At 51.6% G+C, this 22,506-nt stretch overlaps 4 protein-coding genes across 11 annotated transcripts in view; 3 read left to right on the forward strand and 1 right to left on the reverse strand.

Moving 5' to 3' along the window:
* SMIM5 (small integral membrane protein 5) lies at nt 1-19,928 on the forward strand. The gene is made up of 7 exons (XM_078374669.1): nt 1-285; nt 504-786; nt 6,907-7,067; nt 7,525-13,344; nt 14,491-14,562; nt 15,128-15,241; nt 19,721-19,928. Exons 3-4 carry the CDS (start codon nt 6,941-6,943, stop codon nt 7,629-7,631), a joined length of 234 nt encoding a protein of 77 aa, XP_078230795.1. The 5' UTR covers nt 1-285; nt 504-786; nt 6,907-6,940; the 3' UTR covers nt 7,632-13,344; nt 14,491-14,562; nt 15,128-15,241; nt 19,721-19,928.
* Nucleotides 1-22,506, reverse strand: part of RECQL5 (RecQ like helicase 5) — a 43,372-nt gene that overhangs the window by 7,393 nt on the left and 13,473 nt on the right. The window contains exon 7 of the mRNA XM_002748737.6: nt 18,210-18,289. Coding sequence (XP_002748783.1) covers nt 18,210-18,289 — 80 coding nt within the window. The remainder of the gene's footprint in view (nt 1-18,209; nt 18,290-22,506) is intronic.
* Nucleotides 13,276-22,506, forward strand: part of SAP30BP (SAP30 binding protein) — a 62,691-nt gene continuing 53,460 nt past the window's right edge. For 2 of the 3 annotated variants that reach the window (XM_054256502.2, XM_078374666.1), the window contains exons 1-2: nt 19,764-19,928; nt 22,279-22,362. In XM_054256502.2, coding sequence (XP_054112477.2) covers nt 19,793-19,928; nt 22,279-22,362 — 220 coding nt within the window. In that variant the 5' untranslated portion in view covers nt 19,764-19,792. Of the gene's footprint in view, nt 13,345-14,490; nt 14,563-15,127; nt 15,242-19,720; nt 19,929-22,278; nt 22,363-22,506 lie in introns of those variants that run through there. The other variant, XM_078374662.1, reaches the window with a different exon arrangement.
* ERLN (endoregulin) overlaps nt 13,276-22,506 on the forward strand; it is a 22,992-nt gene continuing 13,761 nt past the window's right edge. The window contains exons 1-5 of one of the 6 annotated variants that reach the window (XR_004743577.3): nt 13,276-13,344; nt 13,629-13,761; nt 14,331-14,562; nt 15,128-15,241; nt 19,721-19,928. Coding sequence is in view for 5 of the 6 variants with exons in the window: in XM_078374670.1 (XP_078230796.1) it covers nt 14,337-14,525 (189 nt within the window). In the remaining variant the exon portion in view is untranslated. Of the gene's footprint in view, nt 13,345-13,628; nt 13,762-14,330; nt 14,563-15,127; nt 15,242-17,725; nt 18,972-19,720; nt 19,929-22,506 lie in introns of those variants that run through there. The other 5 variants (XM_078374670.1, XM_017972840.4, XM_078374672.1 and 2 more) reach the window with 5 other exon arrangements.

Here is a 22,506-nt window from a genome sequence, read left to right on the forward strand (position 1 = left end):
GTGGTGACAGCCCCGGCAGAAGGCCCTCCTCTCACGAGGAACATGAGGCGCCTTGCCGGGAGCGCAGGCCACTCCCGGGTCACTCAGGATTCCAAGTTCTCCCCAAGATGCCTTCGGATGCTGAGCAGCACGACGGCCTCCCCAGAGGCTGGATGCAAAGCCTTCTGCTCGGCCTGGGTGGGGGGCGCCAACTCCTCACTGCTTACTGTTTTTCCTGAGGCCAGAGGGAGGGACCAGCCAGGAAGTGGCCTGAGAGACAGAAGGGGTGGCCCTCCCAAGGGTAAGGTGGGTGTCCAAGAGCTGGGAGCGATTGCAGGACTCCCCTCTACAGGCTCAGAGTCCTCCTGGCCAGGGAGGCAGACAGCCGACTTCTTTCTTCAGCTCCCAGCCCAGGCCCAGCCCACAGCGTGGGAGGGAGGGGGAAAGGAGGGGAGAGGGAGGGGACAGGGAGGGGAGAGGGAGAGGAGGAGGAAGAGAAAAGAGGGAGCTCATCCTGTCCCCAGGCAGCCCTCCCAGGGCAGAGGTGAGGCACCGGGCCACGAAGTTGGAGGACAAGTTCCCAAGCAGGGCTTCCTCGGGCTCCTCCTCGCGACAGTAATTTGACACTTGGATCTCCAGGACGACTGACAACAAAAAAGCCAGGCAGAGACAGCAGCTGGCTGTCAGCAGAGGAGCTGGGCTGAGGCGCCCAGGGGAGCAGCGGCACCCACAGAGGAAGTACCAAGACAGAACAAGGAGGCTCCACTCTGGGGCGCTGCTGCTCGGCCCCCAACACCTGAGCTCCAGGTGAGCGGCACTGGCCACAGAAGAAGGGAGGATAGGGAGGGAGCAGCAAGTGTCTCCTGCCCCCGGGTGAAGGGCCACAGTCCACCATAAACACAGAGGGGAGGTCTTGGGAAACACGCCTGGTCAATTCTCTGCAGAGAAGTCGGGCAGCCTCCTGCACACACCTATGCTGCCCCTTCTGTTGGGACCCGGTGCTACGGGAGTGCCGGGGGCTCTACTCACAGCACCTCCCCCTATGCCTGCTGGGCAGCAGAGGGGCCCCCAGGGCCTGCTTACTCTGTAAGTTCATTTCAGCTCTTTCTATTCAGGGGGCTTAAAAGCGGGATTTGGCTGTCCGGCTTGGGAGAGAATGGCTGCTGGCCTGCTGAGCCTCCCTTTTTCCCGGGATTAGGGCAGAGCTCAGTCCAGAAGGTCAGCAAAGGGTCTGCCCAGCCAGCGTGCGGTGCCCTCGGGATGCAGCAGGACTCTGCTCATCTGTGTCTTTTCGGGGGCTGGGCCTGCTCACTGCCAGGTGAGCTCAGGGCTCAGCCTGGGTCCTCCTTCCTGGGCCCATCTAGAACCCCATAAGCCCCCAGATCTCCCTCTGGCAATGAGGCTTGAACACCAAACCAGGAACCTGGATGACTGACTTTCAACCCAGGCTTAGGTGGGGAGGTCACAGAAATGAGGCTAGGAGGGACTATGCTGGCATCCAGGACCTCTGCTGTGCCACCGTGATGCACAGGCTGATTGTGACACCGGCCCTAAGGAAACAGGGCCTGGCTGTTTGGTTCTTTGGGAAGCACCAGGAGCATCCCTCCTGGGCAGGCCCATGAGCCGAAGCTAGATATCCTCCTGCCTCCCTGTCCTCAAGCCAGCATTAAAGCCACCCCCCAACCCCCATACATTTTCCTCAAAGCAAACAAGCTGGCATCTAGTAAGAAAGAAAAACAATGACCCAGGGAAATGTGAAAACCAAGGATCAGTCCAAGTGTTCTGGGCTCAGCAGAGGCTGGGGGCATTGGCTGGGGCTGGTGCCTGGGGAGACCAACTCTTGTGGTGTTTGGGAGGCGCACAGTAGGGAAAGGGTCAGGCCAGGTGGGGGTTGGGGCACAGCAGTGAGTGACAGTGCTGCTGTCACTCAAGATGCCCCAGGCAGACAGGTGGGGATCCCTGTCCTGCATCCATTGGACACAAGTAGACAGGGTCCCTCCAACACAGTCCCTGAACCGGGACGGAGGAGGAATGAACGGCCAGCTTCTGTAGCTGCAGAAGGAGCGCCTACTGTTTCTAACACCAGCAGCAGAAAGTGCTTCCCCCCCGCCCTGGGTGACTACAGGAGCAGGGTCTGCCAGGGGTTCAAGTACCACTTTCTACTTTCAGTTGGAGCCAGGGCAGAAAGGGGAGTCACCCAAAGGATCAGTGCCACAGACAGGGGCATTCCCCCGGCTGCTCAGGCACTGGACCCTGCAAATCTCCCACAAGTGGCAGTTACGCCTTCTCCTAGCTGGACCTCAAACAAGATAACGTCTGGCAGGGCAAGGGTGGCTGAAACCCACCATGACGAAACAAGAGGGCAGAGCAAGCAGCCCTCTGGGGCCCTGTGCCACCAGCACACCTCGCTTATCAGTCTCAAACATGCCGCCTGCTGCCAGCCCTTCCTCATGGGGTGCCTGGTGTTCGAGTATCAGCTCTGTGAGGAGGAAGCAGGGAAGCTTCAGGACCAAGTGGCAGCTGTCTGGCCTGCAGGATGCCTGCCTCTCTGTTGCAAGGCTCCATGTGCCAAGAGATGCCACACAAAGGAATGCTTCCCATCCCTCCAGCTCTGCCAGCCTTCTCCACCCTGCTCATTTCCCCTGTGCTGCCTGCTACTGCAGCCAGGGTGCACCCTCTGAAGGCTCCAAGCTGGGCTGCCTGGGCAGCAGGAAGGCCTGGTGGCAGCTGGGTTGCAGTCCCTCTTAGGGCCAGAGGAAGCCACCACTTGCTCTGGCAGCCACTCAGGAACCCCTGAGAAACCTCCAACCAAGGCACTACCAAGTGTGGGGCTGGGAGGGACTCTGGCTGCCCTGGTTCACAGGTGGGAAGTGTGGTTTTGGAAAGGAGTTGGGTGAACCTGAGATAGAAAGACTGGAAAAATACAGAATGGTAAGGAGCCCTTCTGGGCTTCCCTGCCTTCCTCCTGCCGAACCTAGGAAGGGAAAGGAGAGGGGAGGTGGCCAGCTTCAGAGCTCCCACATTCCCCCTGCCACAGCTGGGAACACCAAGGTTCCCTTAGGAGCAGCAGCTGGGGTACATGCCACACAGTCACCTGACGGCTGCTGGTTATATTGGGCACCAAGCGTCAGGCACTCCCTTGGCCTGGCTTTAAATAGCCCACTGGGAAGACCGCCTGGGGACCGGCTGGAATGTGCCTCCTCCTCTTTAGAGAACAAGACCCCTCAGCTCCCCAACTTACCCCATGAAGGCTCGGCCACAGGCTTATGCTCCAAATAACAAGGTATCAACTGCAAAGCAAAGGGGCTCCTGGGGTTCCTCTCCAGCTCTCTGGGGGCAGAACAGCCATGTCCAATGGCCCCACTTCTGCTAACTGAGGGACAGGATACCGTGAGCAGCCCTGGTCAGACCTCCCAGGCTGGATAAGGCTGTCCATGACTGGCTGGCATACTAAGCTCCCAGTCAGCCCCCTAGGGAAGTCCTGGGTGCAAAGCTATGCCACTCTCCCCAGCTGCAGCCTGCTGCTGATGGGAACTGACACTTTTCCCGGCTGGGGGCTGAGGTCCACCTGGCATGAGTCTGCAGCTCCCCATTTTGCAACCCTTGGAGGCCGGCTGGAGCTTCTCAGCAACAAACCCCACTTTTCCTGCACAGTAAATTCAGCCTCAGCCCAACCATCCTCCTCCCTGCTCTGGTGAGCACGACTCCAGGTCTCCACGCCACTTCTCACTCACAAGGAAAAGCTCCCCCCGCAATCTCTCCCTGCGTCTCTGGGTGTGGCACACAAGCGAAAAAGCTCTCCCTGCCCTCCCACCGCCTGTCCACTTCCTCTTTTAAGGAGTGTCTCTGCTGGGCTACATTAGGCTGTGTGGGCACAGTGCCAATAAGGCTGAAAACACCAGACCAAGTGCAGACAGACAGGGAGAGGAGGAAGGCAGCCCAGCTTCTGAGCCATGTGCAAACTGTCCTACAAGGGACATGGTCGGCATCATCATCCCTCTAAGAATGAGGGAATCCGGAAAGCTGGGGAGAGAGGCACGGAGGTCCCAGAACCGAGGGGACCACTGTCCTTGTGCAAGCCTGCTCCACCGGGCCAGAGGGAGTGTCCCATTTGGGCTGACCAGAAGGGACAGTCCTTTGCTGAGACTGGCTAGACACAAAAGACTCCAGGTAGTCTCAAAGAGCCTAGTGTGGGCCCAGCCTGGTGGTGACATGCTGATAAAAGCGGCTTTAGATCCACAAGTGTGGGCCGGGGCTGGCCAAGCACAGCCAGTTGGCTTCCAGAGGGCTCTGGGGCCCTGGCTCCTGCACTGAGCCCACTGCATGAGCAGCACCCTCAGGGGGCTCTCCTATCTAGCTGGTCTAAGCTGGAGAAAGGCCTCCATTGAAAGATAGTGTGGGGCGCCAGTGGGGGTGCTAGATGGTCCCCTGTCCTGCTGTGTAAACTCAGAGAATTCACTTGCTCTCTCAGGTCTCAGTTTCCCCATGTGTAGAAGGAAGGAGGTAGGAATGGATGACCTGTGGCATTCTAGGACCCTATGCCTCTCAGTACACTTGAAAACTGGGATCCTCACCTCCTCTGCAGAAACACACTTGCCACAGGTGAGGTGTGAGAAGCAGGGTGGATCTAAGTCAGGGAACCTCCTGCTTTTGACAGGAACTCATCTAACTTTCTACGGAACCATCTTCTGCCTGTCACCCCCATCATCCCTTAAAAAAATTTCCTGGCCAGGCCCAGTGGCTCATGCCTGTAATTCCAGCACTTTGGGAGGCCAAGGCAGGTGGATCACAAGGTTACAAGGTCAGGAGTTCAAGACCAGCCTGGCCAATAGTGAAACTCCATCTCTACTAAAAATACAAAAAATAGCTGGGTGTGACAGCAGGTGCCTATAGTCCCAGCTACTCGGGAGGAGGTTGAGGCAGAAGAATCACTTGAACCTAGGAGACCGAGGTTGCAGTGAGCCAAGATCATGCCATTGTACTCCAGCCTGGGTAACAGAGCAAGACTCTATCTCAAAAAAAAAAAAAAAAAAGCAAAAACAACTCTCCATCTCCAGCTTGCCTATATTCCTTCAGTACTCACACCGCAGATGCCCTAGGACAAACACCCAAAAGGTGTTGTGGGTGATAGTGACAGTGCATGGGGGGTAACAGCCCCCAAAGCCAGTGAGACCACTCCCACAGGGGCATTCTCGTATGCTGGGCACCCTCCACCCTGTGGCCGTCTACAACATGCTGCTAGATGGTCAGTCCTCCCAACAGCCTCAAAACACCAGCATCTCATTCCATGTCAGAGACATGAAGCAACCTGTTCATGTCGAAAAAGTAAGAAGTGGAGGTGGCATTCAAGGAAGACAGCTGAAAACACTCACTCAGGCGCCCAGGCAGAGAAAGAAATCCAGAAGGTACACGCTGGCTGCCATCTTGCTCCTGAAGGACTATGAGGCAGAAGGCAGCTCAAGGTCTAAGTGAGCACAAGTGGGACGAACTGGGGTCCAGCAGGGGTCCAACCTTCTGCAGGGGGTGGCCTGCCTCAGCAGGTGGGGGTTCCTCACCATCCTGGGTGCTCATGCAAAGCCCACACACAGGCCAAGTGCAGGGTGGAGGGCTCCGTTCAATGACCTTCACAGTGGTTCTAAACCAGCTCTGCCAAGGCAGCAGCACCGGGAGGGACCAGCCTCACTGCCTGCAGCCATCTCAGGGAGAACCGGCTGAGACCTGGGTGAGGCCACAATTATTAGAGCTGAAGTCTGGCATTCGAGCCTGCCACCTGCACCCCCCCACCCCCCACCCCTGGATTCGAGCAACTGCCTGGATCAGGCTGGGGTGGGACAAGGCTGTCTCTGGTCTCTCTCTAAAGAGGCTCCAGCTCCCTCACACCCACAGGAGAGGCAGAAGAGGAAAGTGGCTCAAAGACACAACAGCCCAGACAGGCTCAGCCTGGAGCTGCACCCTGGGCCTCTCAGGCACCCTGAGACAGCAAGAGGCTCTCCTAGGGCAGGGGTGGGAGTGGAGAAGACTTTCCTGGTAAGGCCAGAGAAACAGGTGAAGCCAGCAGGGAGGAGCTGACTTGAGCAGCTTGGGCCTCCAGATATCCTCCCAGCAGACAGGACAGAGTCCTGGCAAAACCTGGAGGGACATGGTTCAGCCACTCCGCCATGGGAGAACACACGAGTGTGAAAACTGGGCTGGTGGGAGAGGTGCAGGGGGGCTCTCCCTCACAGGAGAACACACGTGAGTGTGGAAACTGGGCTGGTGGGAGAGATAGGGTGGCCTCTCCCCACTTGAGAAAACACACATGAGTATGAAAACTGGGCTGATGAGAGAGGTGGGGGGCCTTCTCCCCCACAGGAGAACAAGCATAAGTGCAGAAACTGGGCTGGTGCGAGAGGTGGGGGGGTCTGGGGGACAGGGACAGTTTTCACCTCTGCTGACCTTGGCCAGAAGCCCTATGAACCTGCTCTTGAGAGAACCTGCTTCTTCTGTTCCCATACTGATGGAAGGCAAGAGTACCAACTTGGCATCCAATGCCAGTCTCCCCACCCCGAGGGACCCAGCAGCCAGCAGGGAGCTGTGCCAGTCCCAAGCATGCTGGCAAAACCTAGAAGTGGTGCCTCAAGACAAGGGAGCAGAACAGAAAAGCCAGAAACCACCACCAACCTTGGCCTTGGCCGGCAGCCCCTGAAGCAAGCCCTCAGTCTCGCTGTCATCACCAACTTCTCCTACCCTGGGCCCTGTCAGCTAAGTGGGGACTGAGGGCCACCACTATGTAGAAGTCACCGGGGTGCAATGCGTGAGACCTGACAAACTCGTTCTGCAGGCTGCAGATGGGTGCGAGGGTGGAATCTCAGAGGGTGGAATCTTGGTGCTGCTGCCAGTGTGGGGCCAGCTGTGGAAGCTCCAGTTGCTCTCTCTGCCCCGGCACAGCCTGGCAGGAGCCCCGAGAGGAAGCCAACGCAGCATGGCCGCCACGAACTTCGTGCAGGAGATGCGAGCCGTGGGTGAGAGGCTGCTGCTCAAGCTACAGAGACTGCCCCAGGCTGAGCCCGTGGAGATCGTGGCCTTCTCAGTCATCGTCCTTTTCACAGGTCAGTCGGGGCACTCAGCGCCCCATGGCTCACCCTGGCATCTGAGAGACCACACCATGGTGCTAGCCAGAGGGCTGGCAGAGGTGGTGGATATCTCCCAGATCGAGGCGGAAAGCCAGTTGTCCCTTGGAAGAAGCCAAGGGACTTCCCTCATCCCCTGATATGCTGCTTGGATGATGGGCAGTGCTGGGAACTGGGCCCAGGAGCACCCCAGGACCCCATTGCAGGGATGACGGGAGCCAGGCTTGGGCAGAGAAAGAGGAGACACACACGGAGGAGGTTGGCCCAGGCAGCCAGCATGGCGACCATCCACACCTCTCACCAGTCTCTTGGGTCTTTCCAATCCCTCCATCAGACCTGTGGGGGAAGACCCCAGCACACAGTGGGTTTCTCTGGGAGGACGGTGGGCATCCTTTCTCTCCCCTGCCTGAGTCTGTGCTCTCTCCCTGCCCTCCAGCCACTGTTCTGCTGCTGCTGCTGATAGCCTGCAGCTGCTGCTGCACTCACTGCTGCTGCCCCGAGCACAGAGGCAGGAAGGTCCAGATACAGCCGACACCACCATGAGGGATGGGGGATGGCTAAGAAGCTGGAGAGGAGATGGCCAACGCCGTGACACAGGTCATCAGCCTGACCCTGCAGCCCTCGCCCCTCAAAACCAGGCTCCCCTGGCCCCAGCTCTCGACTGGCCCAGGTACCTGGACACTCGACACCTGGAGCCCTACCAAGGAAACCAGGGCTGGTACAGCTGCAAACCTCTCACCTGCCTGTGGACACTGGGTGCTGAGGAGTCAACTGTTTCAAAGACTGGGTCAGCTGCCTGGGTTTCTTCGCCTACTTGCACTTTTTAACAAAACAAGGAAGTAGGTGTCCCCATACCTTGATGGAGAACAGTCCCCATCTGTGAGCAACTGGTCCTTGGGGCTCTACTGATCCATGCCAAAGAGAAGCAAGGCAATCAGAGGGGCTCTGTGCAATAGCTTCTGCATCCGCACTCCGCCAGCGTGTGAGCATGTCAGTATTCTAGTCCAGTATTTGCCCGTTTCCAAGTAAAAGCCTTTGGGTTATGTGTTTCTGTGGTGCCAGACTCCCTGAGGTTGGGCTGGGCTCTGTGCATCCAGAGGAGGTGTGGCCTCTGCTCTCCCTGTGCCCACGAAAGCTGGAAAACCACGCAGAGAAGCATGCCACACAGGTGGTAACACCACGGGACCAGTGGAGGGTGCCATGAAATTCCTGTCATGCATTAGCTGCTAACGAGCTCTGCCAGGCTGAGGCTTAGGCTAGCTAGGCTCAGGAACAGCACTTAACTCTTTACTGCCTGCCCCTTTGGCCTAAACCAAACTAGCAGACTCCCCAAACTAGCAGACTCAGGCCGGTGGGTCTTCGAAAACTGCCAGAGGAAGGCCCTAATGTAATCTGCATGCTGACCCCGTGGCCCTCCCCCACTTGTATGCTGTCTGGGCTCACACCCTCACCCTGTCAGCTGCGTGACTCGACCTCCCTAAGCCGAATTCCTCCTTGGTGAAATGGGGCAAATCCTGGTACTGCTTCCTGGGGTGTGCTGTGAGAATAAATGCAGATGACTTGCGTCTAGCACTTAGCACATATCCAAGAGCCTCATCAACATGAACCACCATTATCTGCCCCTCGAAACATGGGACCAACCAGGGGAACAGGGACCCATTTTAAAGACTGGTCCTGCTCCGTTCAGCTGAGTTTTTCTTCCAGAGAACTTTCCAGCTAGAGCTACAAACCCAGGAGTTCGGGGAGGAGAGGCACACGGCTCCAGAAACGTCAATGGGGCCAAACAGAGCATCCCGAGGTGCCTCCCCATGGCTTCTCCAGAGCCACGAGGTCTGTGTTTTTCTGTTTTCTTTTTTGAGAGGGAGTCTCGCTCTGTTGCCCAGGCTGGAGTGCAGTGATGCGATTTCGGCTCACTGTAATCTCCACTTCCTAGGTTCAACGACTGTTCTGCTTCAGCCTCCCAAGTAGCTGGGACTACAGGCATGCGCCACCATGCTTAGCTAATTTGCTGTAGTTTTAGTAGAGATAGGGTTTCACCATGTTGGCCAGGCTGGTCTCGAATTCTTGACCTCAGGTGATCCTCCCAAAGTGCTGGGATTACAGGCAGGAGCACCAAGCCCAGCCGAGAGGTGTTTTTCACATGCTTCCGTCATTTTGCCCTGCATGGCCATGCTCTGGCTGCCTAGGAGCAGAGCCCTGTCTACCTGAGAAACATGTCATGGAGAGGGGATGGCAGGCCCTGCCACAGCCACACCATTTCAAGCTGGCTGTCCAGGCCACACTGGCAGTGACAGGCAAGGAGGAGCTCTCACTGTCTGCTTTCACTTTCTGGTGTCCACAGACTTGTCTGACAGGTTTAGGTTAAAGACCCAGAGAAGTGTTTTCATACAATAGAAAGGAAATTCAAGAATTTGCCCATTCTCAGCTCCCTCCAAAGAATAGGATTCGGAATGATGATGATGATGATAAGATGGCTAAAATCTGCTGAGGGCTTACACACACTGAGCATTGTCTTCAGCATTCTGGTGCAGATAAACTCATTTACTCATCACAATACCTCAGTGTTGAAGAGAACACTGTTACCCCCATATAGAGATGAGGACATGGATTGATGCTAGCTTACTTGTCTAAGTTCAACCAGCTGAAAAGCAGCAGAGCCAGCCTCAGTCCAGCCTGTCTGGCTCCAGAGCCTCTGCTCACCACACCCAGGGCTCCTGACCCAAAACGTGGCCTCCTGGTTGCAGGACAGACAAGGCTCTAATTCTATTATCCTCCAGTGACCAACCCCATACCCAAAACACCCACATACCAAACTTTGTCTCAGAATAACCTTCGCAGGAGTGGGTGGGACCCAACAGGTAAGAACTGGGGTGGTGCCCAATGAGGCGTCCCTCCCAGAAAAACACAGGGGAGTGGACAGACAGGAAACCCTGCATTTTTCCCTCCCAGTACCAATAGCTGGAGGGTCCCTCGAAGCCGTCTGATTGGGAGATGCCCCAACAGGGAAGCAGCCCAATTCCTGGGTGACTTTTCCATAAGCCAGTTTTCATCAGCATAAGAATGGCCCTGCTGGAGGGTGGCTGAGGCTGAGGCTCTTTGCTAGAAAATATTCTGCTTCTCCAGCCTAGTTGCAGAGAGGTGGGAACCACAGACAGCCCTGGGCACAGGCAGGCTGAGTGGCCGCTCCAGGGCAAGTGGTGCACAACTGCTGACCCCACACAGGATTCAGTCCCTGCCGTCATAGGACTCACTCCCTGCTCCTCCGCCAACTGGCACACACTCAGCACAGCTGTCAGACCAACTCCTTCTCAGGCTTCAAACCCACTGAGATTAATCAACCAGGTCTGCTCTCTGATAGCAGCCTGGCTCACTCCTTCAAGAGGCAGCTCCTCATGCCAGTCTTCCCTAGGGAAGATGGGCATGGAAAGGTGGCAGCAGTTGTCCCACTATGGGAAAGAATAAACAAAGCTGCTGCAGACCTGGGTGGCCTGAAGACAGGCGGGGGCTATGGGAGGGGCGGCCATTAGGCTGGTTTCAGGTTTAGAGGACGTCTGACTTGGCCACCACCTGTCTGTTCCTGCCACTGTGCCTTCCTGGACCACGCCACCATCAATGCTTACTGTGATCACTGCAGCAGCATCCTAAGTGGTCCCGACAATCATCTCACCAGCCTCTTCAAGCCCACCCCCAGCTGGGGCCTCTGCTTCCACCACAGGGCAGGCTGCTCTTGGCTCCTCAAAAGGGCTGCACTCTACTCAGAAGACCTGTGTGCCATACTGTCTGTATGTCACGGCTGATTAAAAACTACAATAGGCCTGGGCGCAATGGCTCATGCCTATAATCTCAGCACTTTGAGAGGCCAAGGCAGGTAGATCATTTGAGGTCAGGAGTTAGAGACCAGCCTGACCAACATGGTGAAACCCCAGCTCTACTAAAAATCCAAAAAAAATTTAGCCAGGTGTGGTGGTACATGCCTGTAGTCCCAGCTATTCAGGAGGCTGAAGCAGGAGAATCACTTGCACCCAGGAGGCAGAGGCTGCAGTGAGCTGAGACTGTGCCACTGGACTCCAGCCTGGGCAACAGAGTGAGACTCCATCTCAAAACAAAAACAAAAACAAAAAAACGAAACTACAATAGGCCAGCACAGTACATCACATGCATGTAACCCCAGCACTTTGGAAGGCCAATGAGGTATGATCCTTGAGCTCAGGAGTTTGAGACCAGCCTGGGCAACATGGGGAGACCCTGTCCCTACAAAAATAAAAACATACATAAAATAAAACCAACAATAAAGGCACAGATACAAGAATCTCATTGCAAAACTTGGCAGAGTATATAAAAGTTTCCTGGCCAGGCGCAGTGGCTTACCCCTGTAATACCAGCACTTTGGGAGGCTAAAGCTGGTGAACAACCTGAGGTCAGGAGTTTTGAGAGCAGCCTTAACAACACAGAGAAACCCCATCTCTACTGAAAACACAAAATTAGCCGGGCGTGGTGGTGCATGCCTGTAATCCCAGCTACTCAGGAGGCTGAAACAGAACTGCTTGAACCTGGGAGTCAGAGGTTGCAGTGAGCCGAGATCACGCCATTGCACTCCAGCCTGGGCAACAAGAACAAACTCCATCTCAAAAAAAAAAAAAAGTTTCCTTCCAGCCAGGCATGGTGGCACACGCCTGTGATACAGGCTGAGGCAGGAGAATCGCAGAGGTTGCAGTGAGCCGAGATCACGCCACTGCACTCCAGCTTGGGCTACAGAGTGAGACACTGTCTCAAAAAAAAAAAAAAAAATTATCCAATCGGGGCTAGCAATTAATTGAAAAAGCTGGTTAAAGCAACTTTTGTTAAAAAACACCTTAGTTCTCTACACATGTCATTTTATTATTTTCTTACACATCTCGCATTAAATGGAAACATACATGTTCCTATTCCTAGGCTGGTCTTCCTGACCTTTCTCTGAGTGTGGGCTTGCTGAACAGAGTTCCTGTATTGTTACTTTCTAGTTTTGGTTTCTTTAAAACAGAGCAAGAACTTAAAGGCAAAGGAATCTGAGTATGAAAGCCATCTGGGTTTTTACAAAATGTCCCCAATGTTTAGTTATCATGTCTGCATCTTTTTTCACAGAAACATTCTCTGAGTAACTCCAAAGTCATCCCAAAGTAGTCAACAGGTATTTCTAGAAACAACTCGTTTGTCTACTCACTCTGAGGTGCAGCACAGGTGCTTCAGAGCGCAGACTGTGCCACTGGATTCAAACTCCAACTCACTTACTAGCTGATGACCTTGGCTAAGTCATCTAACCTCTCTGTGCCTGTTCCCCATATGTAAATTTGGGGTTTCAGCTATTATTGCTGCTTTGATGGTTCCTGGGATGTTAAATTCAATTATGTAATTACAAGTACAACTGCCATGAACAGGTTTGGAAACCAACTTGACTCTTGATAACCATCTGATTTAACTGACAGAGCCACAGGCCAAGGGTGTACTAGAGACTGGCCTACTGCTGCGAGTGTCCAGCATGCCAAGGGCATTAGTAAGTTTCAAACAAGGAAACGGAAAGCATTAGGTAAGCCGGGTCAGTGACGCCCCTGATAGTTAAGAACAACTGTACTAAATCTGCCACCATCTGTCATCCAACCCTGGCCACAATGAGGGGAATCACCTGAGGAACTGTAAACAACACGATGTCCTCAGAGGCTGATGTAAGTGGTACCAGGTGGCCTGGGCATTTCTAAAAGCTCACAGATCTTTACAAGCAGGGATGAGCACCCAATGGCTAGAAGGGAAGCCCTTGGGGGGCAGGGCCTGCCTTTCTAATCTCACAACTGTACAGTGCCTGGCGTGGTTCCTGGCCACAGCGGGCCTCACATCCTAGCTTTTAAATGAGTAAATGGTGGCCACTAGGTTTCACACACCAGGGACAGGCTTGATTCCCTCTTCCCAGCTCCCCTACTGTACCAGGAGGCAGAAATCAACCACACAATGTTGCTGAGAACAAAGGCACCAATAGGAAGCCTCAGCGGGGAGCAACACTTCCCCCAGAAACAGTTCCAGGAGGTGCCAGGCGCCAGCCAGGGCTGCAGTTAATCATTCACCCCACAGCACAGGAAGTGAGGCCTACGCCAGTCCCAGCCCCAGCCCCAAAGCACAGGAAGTGAGGCCTACGCCAGTCCCAGCCTCAGGACTTCCTGAGTTCCGGGCAGGTCCTCTCAGTCCACACATCATCCAGACGGGACAGCCCAGTCCAAACCAGCCACAGGTGAGGTGGCCTAATGGCCTGGGGCAAAGGCCCTGGGTCCAGTCTCTTCCCCATCCACTCCAAGTCTGACTTCTCTCAGGAGGGACTCATTAACATGTGTGCCCTGAGCACCCCCAAATGACATCACACAAGGGCAGAAAGCAGCTGAAGGGAAAATGTGAAAGGCAGAAAGGGAACTGTGGTTGCCAGGCAACCAGCCTAGCCCACCTTTGTTTGCTTTGGTGACAGCAATGAAGGTCTGGTCAGGGCCCCTTAGCCACGCTCACGCCTTTTCCTCTCAACAGTGGCTTCTTTGAGTCCGGGTGCACCTCTGGTCACCTGGCAGCCTCTTCAGCTCAGCCCTGAGCTGAAGTGTAGGTCTGAAGGACCACCCTGAATTGCCCTTGTAGGACCCAGGACGGCTACCAGCAGAATCAGGTAATGGCTCCCTCCTTCCCCACCTGGGCAGCCCTCACCTGGCTACAGGCTTGCAGTCTGTGATAACGAGCTCTGCTTCTAGAAGTTCTGTTCTCAGCTGTCTCCAAGAAGCCTACCAAGGCCTCAGCTGGAGTTGGCCCCTCCTCGGCTGCTATTCAGATCTCTCGAATGCCTCCCAAATGTTTGGCAGTTGGGGCGGGAAAAACAGGGAGGATCTATCGTGGTACTTTTAAGATTCCAGCCAAGCAGGTCTTGGGAATGGGAGAGAAAGTTCTTGCTCATGCCAGGGCTACTCAGGAAAGAAGGATTGGAGAATCCAGGGGCGGCCCCCAGGAAGAATCCAGGGACCCTCTTCTGGCGCCAGTCCTGGCTTCTGTAGCTAGAGTGGGGAAACACCATTTGCTGCTAGCTGGAGGCATTGAGCACAAACACTATCCAGCCCTTCCATGTCCCCAGCTGCCAGGGAGGCTGGCTGCTACAGAGACTGGATCCAGGGAGCAGAGCATAGCACCTTGGGACAGGGCCTGGGAGGGCTGCCTGCACTCAGGTCGTCTGTCCCTCTTTTCCAGAATCTCATGGACCAACTGGTAATCAAGAAGACAATCTGGAATGATGAGTTCTGGCAGAACCCCTGGGACCAGGGGGGCCTGGCAGTGATTATCTTATTCATCGCCGCTGTCCTGCTTCTCATCTTATTTGCCATTGTGTTTGGTTTACTCACTTCCACAGAAAACACCCAGTGTGGAAAGCGTGAAGAGGAGTGACCTGACTTCCTGGGGGCTGAGACAGCAGCAGGGCGAGGTGAGCTGACCGCCCCCTATTCCGGTGGTGGGTCCCTTTGTGATTGCCTCTGGCTCAGGGGCCAAGCCCTGGTGTCTTCTTTTCCCATGAGGAAAGAATCTAGGAAAATACTGCATCTGGCTTAGGGTTACTCAGACTAATAAGATGGGAAGGCTGATCTGAGACCAATTCTGGGTCCCTGACCCTACTCTTTTTAGGGAACCCTAAAAGCACATGGACAGGATGGCTCCACTGGCTCTGGTGGAAGGAGCAATGGCTAACAAGGTTCTCTAACAGGCTCACAGGCCCAGCCAGCAATTTCACAAATCCTTGACAAAGAAAAACACAACCAGATGCAGAAAAAAATTCCTTTTCAAATCTGCTAACTTGTGAGAGCTCATTTTTAATCTAGATATAGCCACCAGTTCAAGCTTCCCGAACAAAGCCTCACCCGGGCCGGCAGGTCCCTATGCGGTCTGGCCCACCTGTCTCTAGCCATCTCATGCACTCATCCCACCCCACCCTGCCCCTGGGTTCTCAGCATGTCTTTCAGTTCTGGAATATGCCATGTTCTCTCCCACCACAGGGCCTTTGCACATGCTATTCTCATTGACTGGGATGCTCTCCCTTACACCATACTCCATGGCCTCGTTAGTCCTTCCTCATCCTTCATATCTCAGTTTGAACCTGACTCCCTCAGGTAAATCATCCCTAACCCTTGAGGATTAGGGATCCTCAAGGCCACCTGTTTATATACTTTCAAAATACCATTTATAGGACTTACATGTCTTTTTTCATTTGAGATGGGGTCTCACGCCCATTGCTCAGGCTGGAGTACAGTGGCACAGTCTCGGCTCACTGCAGGTTTGACTTCTGAGTTCAGGTGATCCTCCCATTTCAGCCTCCTGAGCAGCTGGGACTACAGGCATGTGCCACCATGCCTGGCTAATTGTGTGTGTGGTTTTTTGTTTTGTTTTGTTAGGTTTTTTTATATTTTTAGTACAGACAGGGTCTTGCCATGTTGCCCAGGTTGGTCTTGAACTGCCAGGCTCCAGTGATCCTCCTACTTCAGCCTCCCAAAGTACTGGTATAAAAGGTGTGAGCCTGGTCAGGAGCGGTGGCTCACGCCTGTAATCCCAGTACTTTGGGAGACCAAGGTGGGCAGATCACCTGAGGTTGGGAGTTTGAGATCAGCCTGACCAACATGGAGAAACCCTGTCTCTTACTGAAAATACAAAATTAGCTGGGCATGGTGGCACAGGCCTGTAATCCCTGCTACTCAGAAAGCTGAGGCAAGAGAACCACTTGAACCCGGAAGGCAGAGGTTGCAATGAGCCAAGATCACGCCATTGCACTTCAGCCTGGGCAGCAAGAGCAAGATTCCATCTCAAAAAAACAGTTGTGAGCCACCATGGCCGGCTCTGGGACTTACATGTCTCTACTGCGTCTGTAGTGCTCTCTTCCCAACTGGACCAAGCACCATAAAACAGGGTGGGGCTCCTTCTGCCCACCATTGTATTCCCCATGTTCAATGTGCCTGGCACAGAGTTGGCATCAGTCAATATTTGTTGGCTGAGTAAATGAATGAATGAGCAAACACATAGATAAGAAGATGCCAGGCACTCCCAGCCCCAAGATCCCAGCAGACAACAGGGCCCAATTCAATCCAGGTCTAAATATAAGGCTGCTCTTCTATCTCAAAATGCTGAGGCCTTAAGCTGGAGGTTACGTCAAACCTAATAACTTTTCCTTATGATACTAAAAGATGCTCATTGTCATGAATAATCAAACACTGCCTTTTCAAGGCTGGAGCCCATAGAAAGTAACTACATGCAGAGAAGAAAGGAAACCACTGGCTGCTGCAGCCCCGCCTAATTAGTAACTGACCCAAGTACCTGGTCAGACCCCACAACAAACTGACAGGAAGCCTACAGCTTCCTCTGCAGAAATGTACCTACTTTGGCGGAGCCGCCAGGTGCCTACCCCAAGGGATTGTTGGTGGGAGGCTGCTTCAATTTCAGCCTTCAACGAGAACCATTTTTAGGGAGCAAATATCTGGTGGAGAAAGGGCGTTTTCTTTGTGCTATACACCAGTTAAGAAACATTCACTTATTCGAAGAACAGTAGCCAATACGACATACCAGCAATGTTTATTACAGTCTGTCGCCTGGATTTCAGAACCATCACACATAGCAAGGAGACAGGTACGAGGCTGCACAATAGGCAGCCTGAGGCTGTCACTTGGACTCCTCGGGTCCACAGATGCCTGGACCCCAGCTCCTGGCAACCAGGTCACTGACGCACTAAGAAGTCCCAGCTCCCCGGAAGGTGACAGGAGAAATAAAGGCAGAGGCCCTTAGGAGGACCTGTTCCCATGCCTGGCAGGCTGAGCAGACCCCGGGGACAGGCAGAGTTAACCCTCCAGAGAGGCTTCCAGAGCCTCAGACAGCCCCAGGGCTTTTTTTCAGCAAAGAAGACTCACAATGAACAGGAACACTTGGCCCTTTCATTCCTCACCAGAAATGAGAGCTCTGCTCAAGAAGCCTAAGAAGGCCAAATTTAGCAACCCCTGTATTAATTGTTCTTGAAAAGGGCTCTGGTGGCAACGGCTGCAGGCCAAGGGTGGTCCCGGCACTATAGCCAACCACTTCTGCTGGGCGTGGTCATGCCACAGAGGCCAAATTAGAGATGGCAGTTTGGAGAAGAAAATAGCTTCAGTCCAGGAGCCACCGACTCAGTGGTGAACAGGAGGAGGTAAAAATAAAAACATACAGCCCAAAGAAGAGCTGCTCTGATTCTCCCTGAGGAGAGCCCAAACATCTATTAGACACCAGTTCCGTGCACTCAGCATCGTGCTTCAGGACGCTCCTCTTGCAAAAACCAAGATGGCCCAAGTGTATGAAAATGAGCACACCATTGATAATCAGGAGATGGGAGTTCAGTGGCCTCGGTCTACCATGAGTTTTGTGACTGTGACCTCCCTGGACCTTGATTTATTCACCTAAGTCTGATGCAATCACGTCAGCATCATCCCCTCACGGGATCATTCCATGAGATCAGATGGATCCAAAAGCTTTTTAGACCAAAATGTAAACGACTCCTCCTGGTGTCTCTCACCCAGGCACTCACACTGAGTGCTTGGACACAACCTGACTACACTGAGCAGTCCTCTGGCTTTTTCCAGGGTCCTAGCCCCATTGTCTGAAGATGCAGGTAAAACAGATGAGAGTGTTCAAAGCACATGACTCCCTGAGGTAAGCGGGGCCACAGGCTTCTGTGTGGGTCCTGGATAAGGGTGAGGACTACTCAAGTGAAGCCAGACATCCCAGCTCAGTGGCACACAATGACCACAAAGCTGACAGCTCAGAGCTGGTCACATCCCTTGGGACTGAGTGGCCTGTGATGCCAGCCATCTCAGAAGAGGGTGGAGTGGGGGGAAGGATACCACCCAGAATGCTGAGCAAATCCCCACACTGCCAGAGTTCCTGGGGCCTCCAACAGAGAAGAGCAAGATCCTGACTTCCACACTGCCCAATGCAACAGCCTTCACAGGCAAGGGTCCCTTGGTAGCCTACAGGCTGTCTTACGTCAGCTGCTTAAATAAGGGGTGCCGGGGGAGTAAACGATGTCACTGACACTTTGCTCCTCATACAAAATAAGTTACTTACCCCAGTTCTTCACAGAAGGTCACCAGGGCATCAAAAGCCATGATACTGGCTTTATCAGATGCTTTGTTCCCTCTCTTTTCCTGGGGACAAAAAATGACCACTTAGCAAGTCTTATAGAATTGGACTACCTTAGAGCCACAAAAAGTAATGAGGAGGCCGGGCACAGTGGCTCACATCTGCAATCCCAACACTTTGGGAGGCTTAGGCAGGCAGATCAGTTGAGGTGAGGAGTTCGAGAACAGCTAGGCCAAATGGTGAAACCCTGCCTCTACTAAAAACACGAAACAATTAGCCAGACATGATGGCGCATGCCTGTAGTCCCAGCTACTCAGAAGGCTGAGGCAGAAGAATTGCTTGAACCCAGGAGGCGGAAGTTGCAGTGAGTCAAGATTATGCCACTGCATTCCATCTCAAAAAAAGAAAAAAAAGTAATGAGGGAGAAAAATATTAGATGACAGTAATAAAGCCACTTAAAAAGTATCCCCAGACCTGACTATATATCATTGCCACAGACTACTGAACTGAATTTTCTGGGATGAGCTTTTGAGCATTTCTGAAAAGGTTCTCAGGAGATTCTCATGTAAAGGGCCCGTGGATTGGCATTTGGGAAGCACTATATAATATGACCCATTTTAATAACAGTAAATACATGGACAAATGTTGCGTACTTAAAATATGTATGAACATATAAATTTCAGTGTATACTGGAGGGAGATATATTAAAATGTTAAGTGATTATTTTTGACAAGCTTAAAACATGAATTTAAAATATAATTTGTATGTTACTGGATGGCAAGAAACAGAAAAGAAAAAAGAAGGAAAAAAATAATAATAATAAAATACAATTTATAAAATGCTTGATCTATGGCCAGGTGCAGTGGCTCACGCCTGTAATCCCAACACTTTGGGAGGCCAAGGAGGGTGGGGAATCACCTGAGGTCAGGAGTTCGAGACCAGCCTGGCCAACATGGTGAAACCCCATCTCTACTAAAAATATAAAAATTAGCCGGATCTCCTGGGCTCAAGTGATCCTTCCACCTCAGCCTCTAGAGCAGCTGGGATTACACTGGCAGGCACCTGTAATCCCAGCTACTTGGGGGGCTGAGGCATGAGAATCATTTGAACTTGAAGGCAGAGGGTGCAGTGAGCCAAGATTGTGCCACGGCCCTCCAGCCTGGGCGACAGAGACTCTCTCTCAAAAACAAACAAACAAAAAAACGAGACACTGATATTGGAGACATTGTCTATTGAGTTTCTGCTTTGGGCAGGTAATTCATCCCCACCAACACCAACACACACAAATACACACAGATTCTGTACCTGCAACTTTCCAAACAGGTTTACAACACAATTTCTTATGAAATCCCTATTTTCCTCATTACGACTCTGTCAACAGAGTTCAGAACTAAACCGAGTGATTGCATTTTTATATTTCCTATGATCACATTTCCTCTCTTGTATAACTGTGTTTCCCCTGAAATTAATATCTTTGCTATTTTCTATTTACTTAGATTTCAGTATGTCATTAATTCACCCCTAACAGTCCTAACAAAATGAACAGTTCATTTGGATGTGAGTCAGAGATGCCAGCTTCCACTGTGATTTTTGGAACCTTCCTTCCTGGAGTTTTCTGCCCCCTAGTGCAATCCGAAGGCCTGGGACACAGCTATCTTTCAGGACTACCCTCCAATATTGTCCTGAACCAAGACTTACTCCTGGGTAAGTCTCCATCTTTGCTTTCTAGGTTTACTGCCTCTTTACAATGGAGAACATCCTTTAATAGCTTCTGAGACATGACATATTGAGGAAAGTTTTTAAACCTTTGTATCTGAAAATGTCTTATTTCCTTCAAGTTTCCACATACAGCATTAAATATTTATTTATTCATTATTTATTTAGGAAACAGAGTCTTGCTCTGGAGTGCAGTGGCATATGACCATAACTCACCACAGCCTTGAATTCTTGGGCTCAAGCAATCCTCCTGGCTCAGTGTCCTGAGTAGCTAGGACTACAGGCACATATTACCATCCTCAGCTAATTTTTATTATTATTTTTTGAAACAGGGTCTCAGTCTGTTACCCAGGTTGGAATGCAGTGGTATAATCTCAGTTCACTGCAGTCTTGACCTCCTGGGCTCAAGTGATCCTCCTACCTCAGCCTCTTTAGTAGCTGGAACACAAACCCAGCTAACTTTTTAAATATTTTGTAGAGATGAAGTCTTATTACATTGCCCAAACTAGTCTCAAACTCCTGGCCTCAAGAGATCCACTCATGTCATTTTCCCGAAGTGTTGGGATTACAGGCATGAGCTACCTCACCCGGCCTAAATTTGAGCATCTTTAAATGAGTCATTTGATAAACTTTTCTGGGAACTTTCTTTTCATATTCTTTGCTTTTCATATCCTTTTTTTTCTTGTCAATAGGTAAAAGCTGTTTATTCAGCCAGGCGCAGTGGCTCATGCCTGTAATCCCAGCACTTTGGGAGGCTGAGGCGGGTGGAGCACGAGGTCAAGAGATCAAGACCATCCTGGTCAACAAGATGAAACCCTGTCTCTACTAAAAATACAAAAATTAGCTGGGCATGGTGGTGCACGTCTGTAGTCCTAGCTACTCAGGAGGCTGAGGCAGGAGAATTGCTTGAACCCAGGAGGCAGAGGTTGCGGTGAGCCGAGATCGTGCCATTGCACTCCAGTCTGGGTAACAACAGTGAAACTCTGTCTCAAAAAAAAAAAGAAAAAAAAAAGCTGTTTATTCTTTTGTTTGCCTTCTATATTAAAATATTTCCCCAGATTCACTATTTATCTATTGACATTGTTTATGGTATCCTTTGTCATATTTCATATTTTCAGGTTTTATAGAAATTTAAAAGTTTTTATATATTTAATATATAGCAGGCCGGGTGCAGTGGCTCACGCCTGTAATCCCAACACTTTGGGAGGCCAAGGCGGGCAGATCACGAGGTCAGGAGATCAAGACCATCTTGACCAACATGGAGAAACCCATCTCTACTAAAAATACAAAAAATTAGCCAGACATGGCGGCATGTACCTGGAGTCCCAGCTACTCAGAAGGCTGAGGCAGGAGAATAACTTGAACCAGGAAGGCGGAGGTTGCAGTGAGCTGAGTGCGCCACTGCACTCCAGCCTGGTGACAGAGCGAGACTCTGTCTCAAAACAGTAACAACAACAACAAAAACACAATATAGAGCTATCTGGGTTTTTAATCTTCATTATAAAAGTATCCTCAGTTCTAGATTATACATTGGACTACGTTTTCTTGTAAAATATTGCTCATTATTTCAATGTAGGTCCTTAATCTGTCTGGAATTTGTTTTTTGTTTGGTTGTTTTTGAGACAGGGTTTCTACTGCCCAGGCTGGAGTGCAGTGATGGGATCACACCTCCCTGTAGCTTCAACCTCCTAAGCTCAAGCAATCCTCCCACTTCAGCCTCCTGAGTAGCTGAGACCACAGGCTAGCACCATCATGCCAGGCTAATTTTTGAAATTTTTGTAGAGATGGGCTTTCACCATGTTGCCCATCCTGGTCTCAAACTCCTGGGCTCAAGTGATCCACCTACCTCAGCCTCCCGAAGTGCTGGGATTACATGCATGAGCCACTGTACTTGGCTCCAGAGCTTCTTTTCTCCTGATGAGGTCTAAGTTTTCTTTATCTAGACCAGTGGTTGTCAACGCTGGCCATGTATTAAAAGCAACTGGGGAGATTTATTATTTTTTTTTGAGATGGAGTTTTGCTGTTGCTGCTCAGGCTAGAGTGCAACAACGCAATCTCAACTCACCGCAACCTCCACCTCCCTGGTTCAAGTGATTCTCCTGCCTCAGCCTTCCAAGTAGCTGAGATTACAGGCATGCGCCATCACACCCAGATTATTCTATATTTGTTAAGTAGAAATGGGGTTTCTCCAGAGATTTTTGAAAAAAACTATTATTAACAGCTTGTAACATTTATTCCTAGGTATTTTATAACTTTTATTGTTGAAAATTTTTTTTGTTTCTATTTCTAGGTATTTATGGTAATGTGGTGAAAAGTTACTGATTTTTTTTTTTTTTAGAAAGAAAAAGAGGGAAAAAGAGGAAAAAAAGAGGGAAACAGAGAAAAAGAGGGAAAAAGAAATATTACTTCATTCCTGAAATAGGTATCAATAATGGCCGATCAATATTTTGTGTGTTTAAAGTGGATAATGTATATTTTGTGTGTTTAAAATGGATCTGAGTTCAAGTCCTGGATATCGTTATCAATTTTCTGTCTCGTTGAATCTAAATCTCATTATGGGTCTTAT

This window comes from Callithrix jacchus, chromosome 5 (assembly GCF_049354715.1).
Source record: "Callithrix jacchus isolate 240 chromosome 5, calJac240_pri, whole genome shotgun sequence".
Lineage (NCBI taxonomy): Eukaryota > Metazoa > Chordata > Mammalia > Primates > Cebidae > Callithrix > Callithrix jacchus.

Bases quoted from the DNA above. Each gene is read 5' to 3' on its own strand.
- SMIM5 (XM_078374669.1), top strand. From the start codon at position 6,941: ATGGCCGCCACGAACTTCGTGCAGGAGATGCGAGCCGTGGGTGAGAGG. The intron at 7,068-7,524 runs GTCAGTCGGGGC...CCTGCCCTCCAG, and splicing joins AGTCATCGTCCTTTTCACAG to CCACTGTTCTGCTGCTGCTG.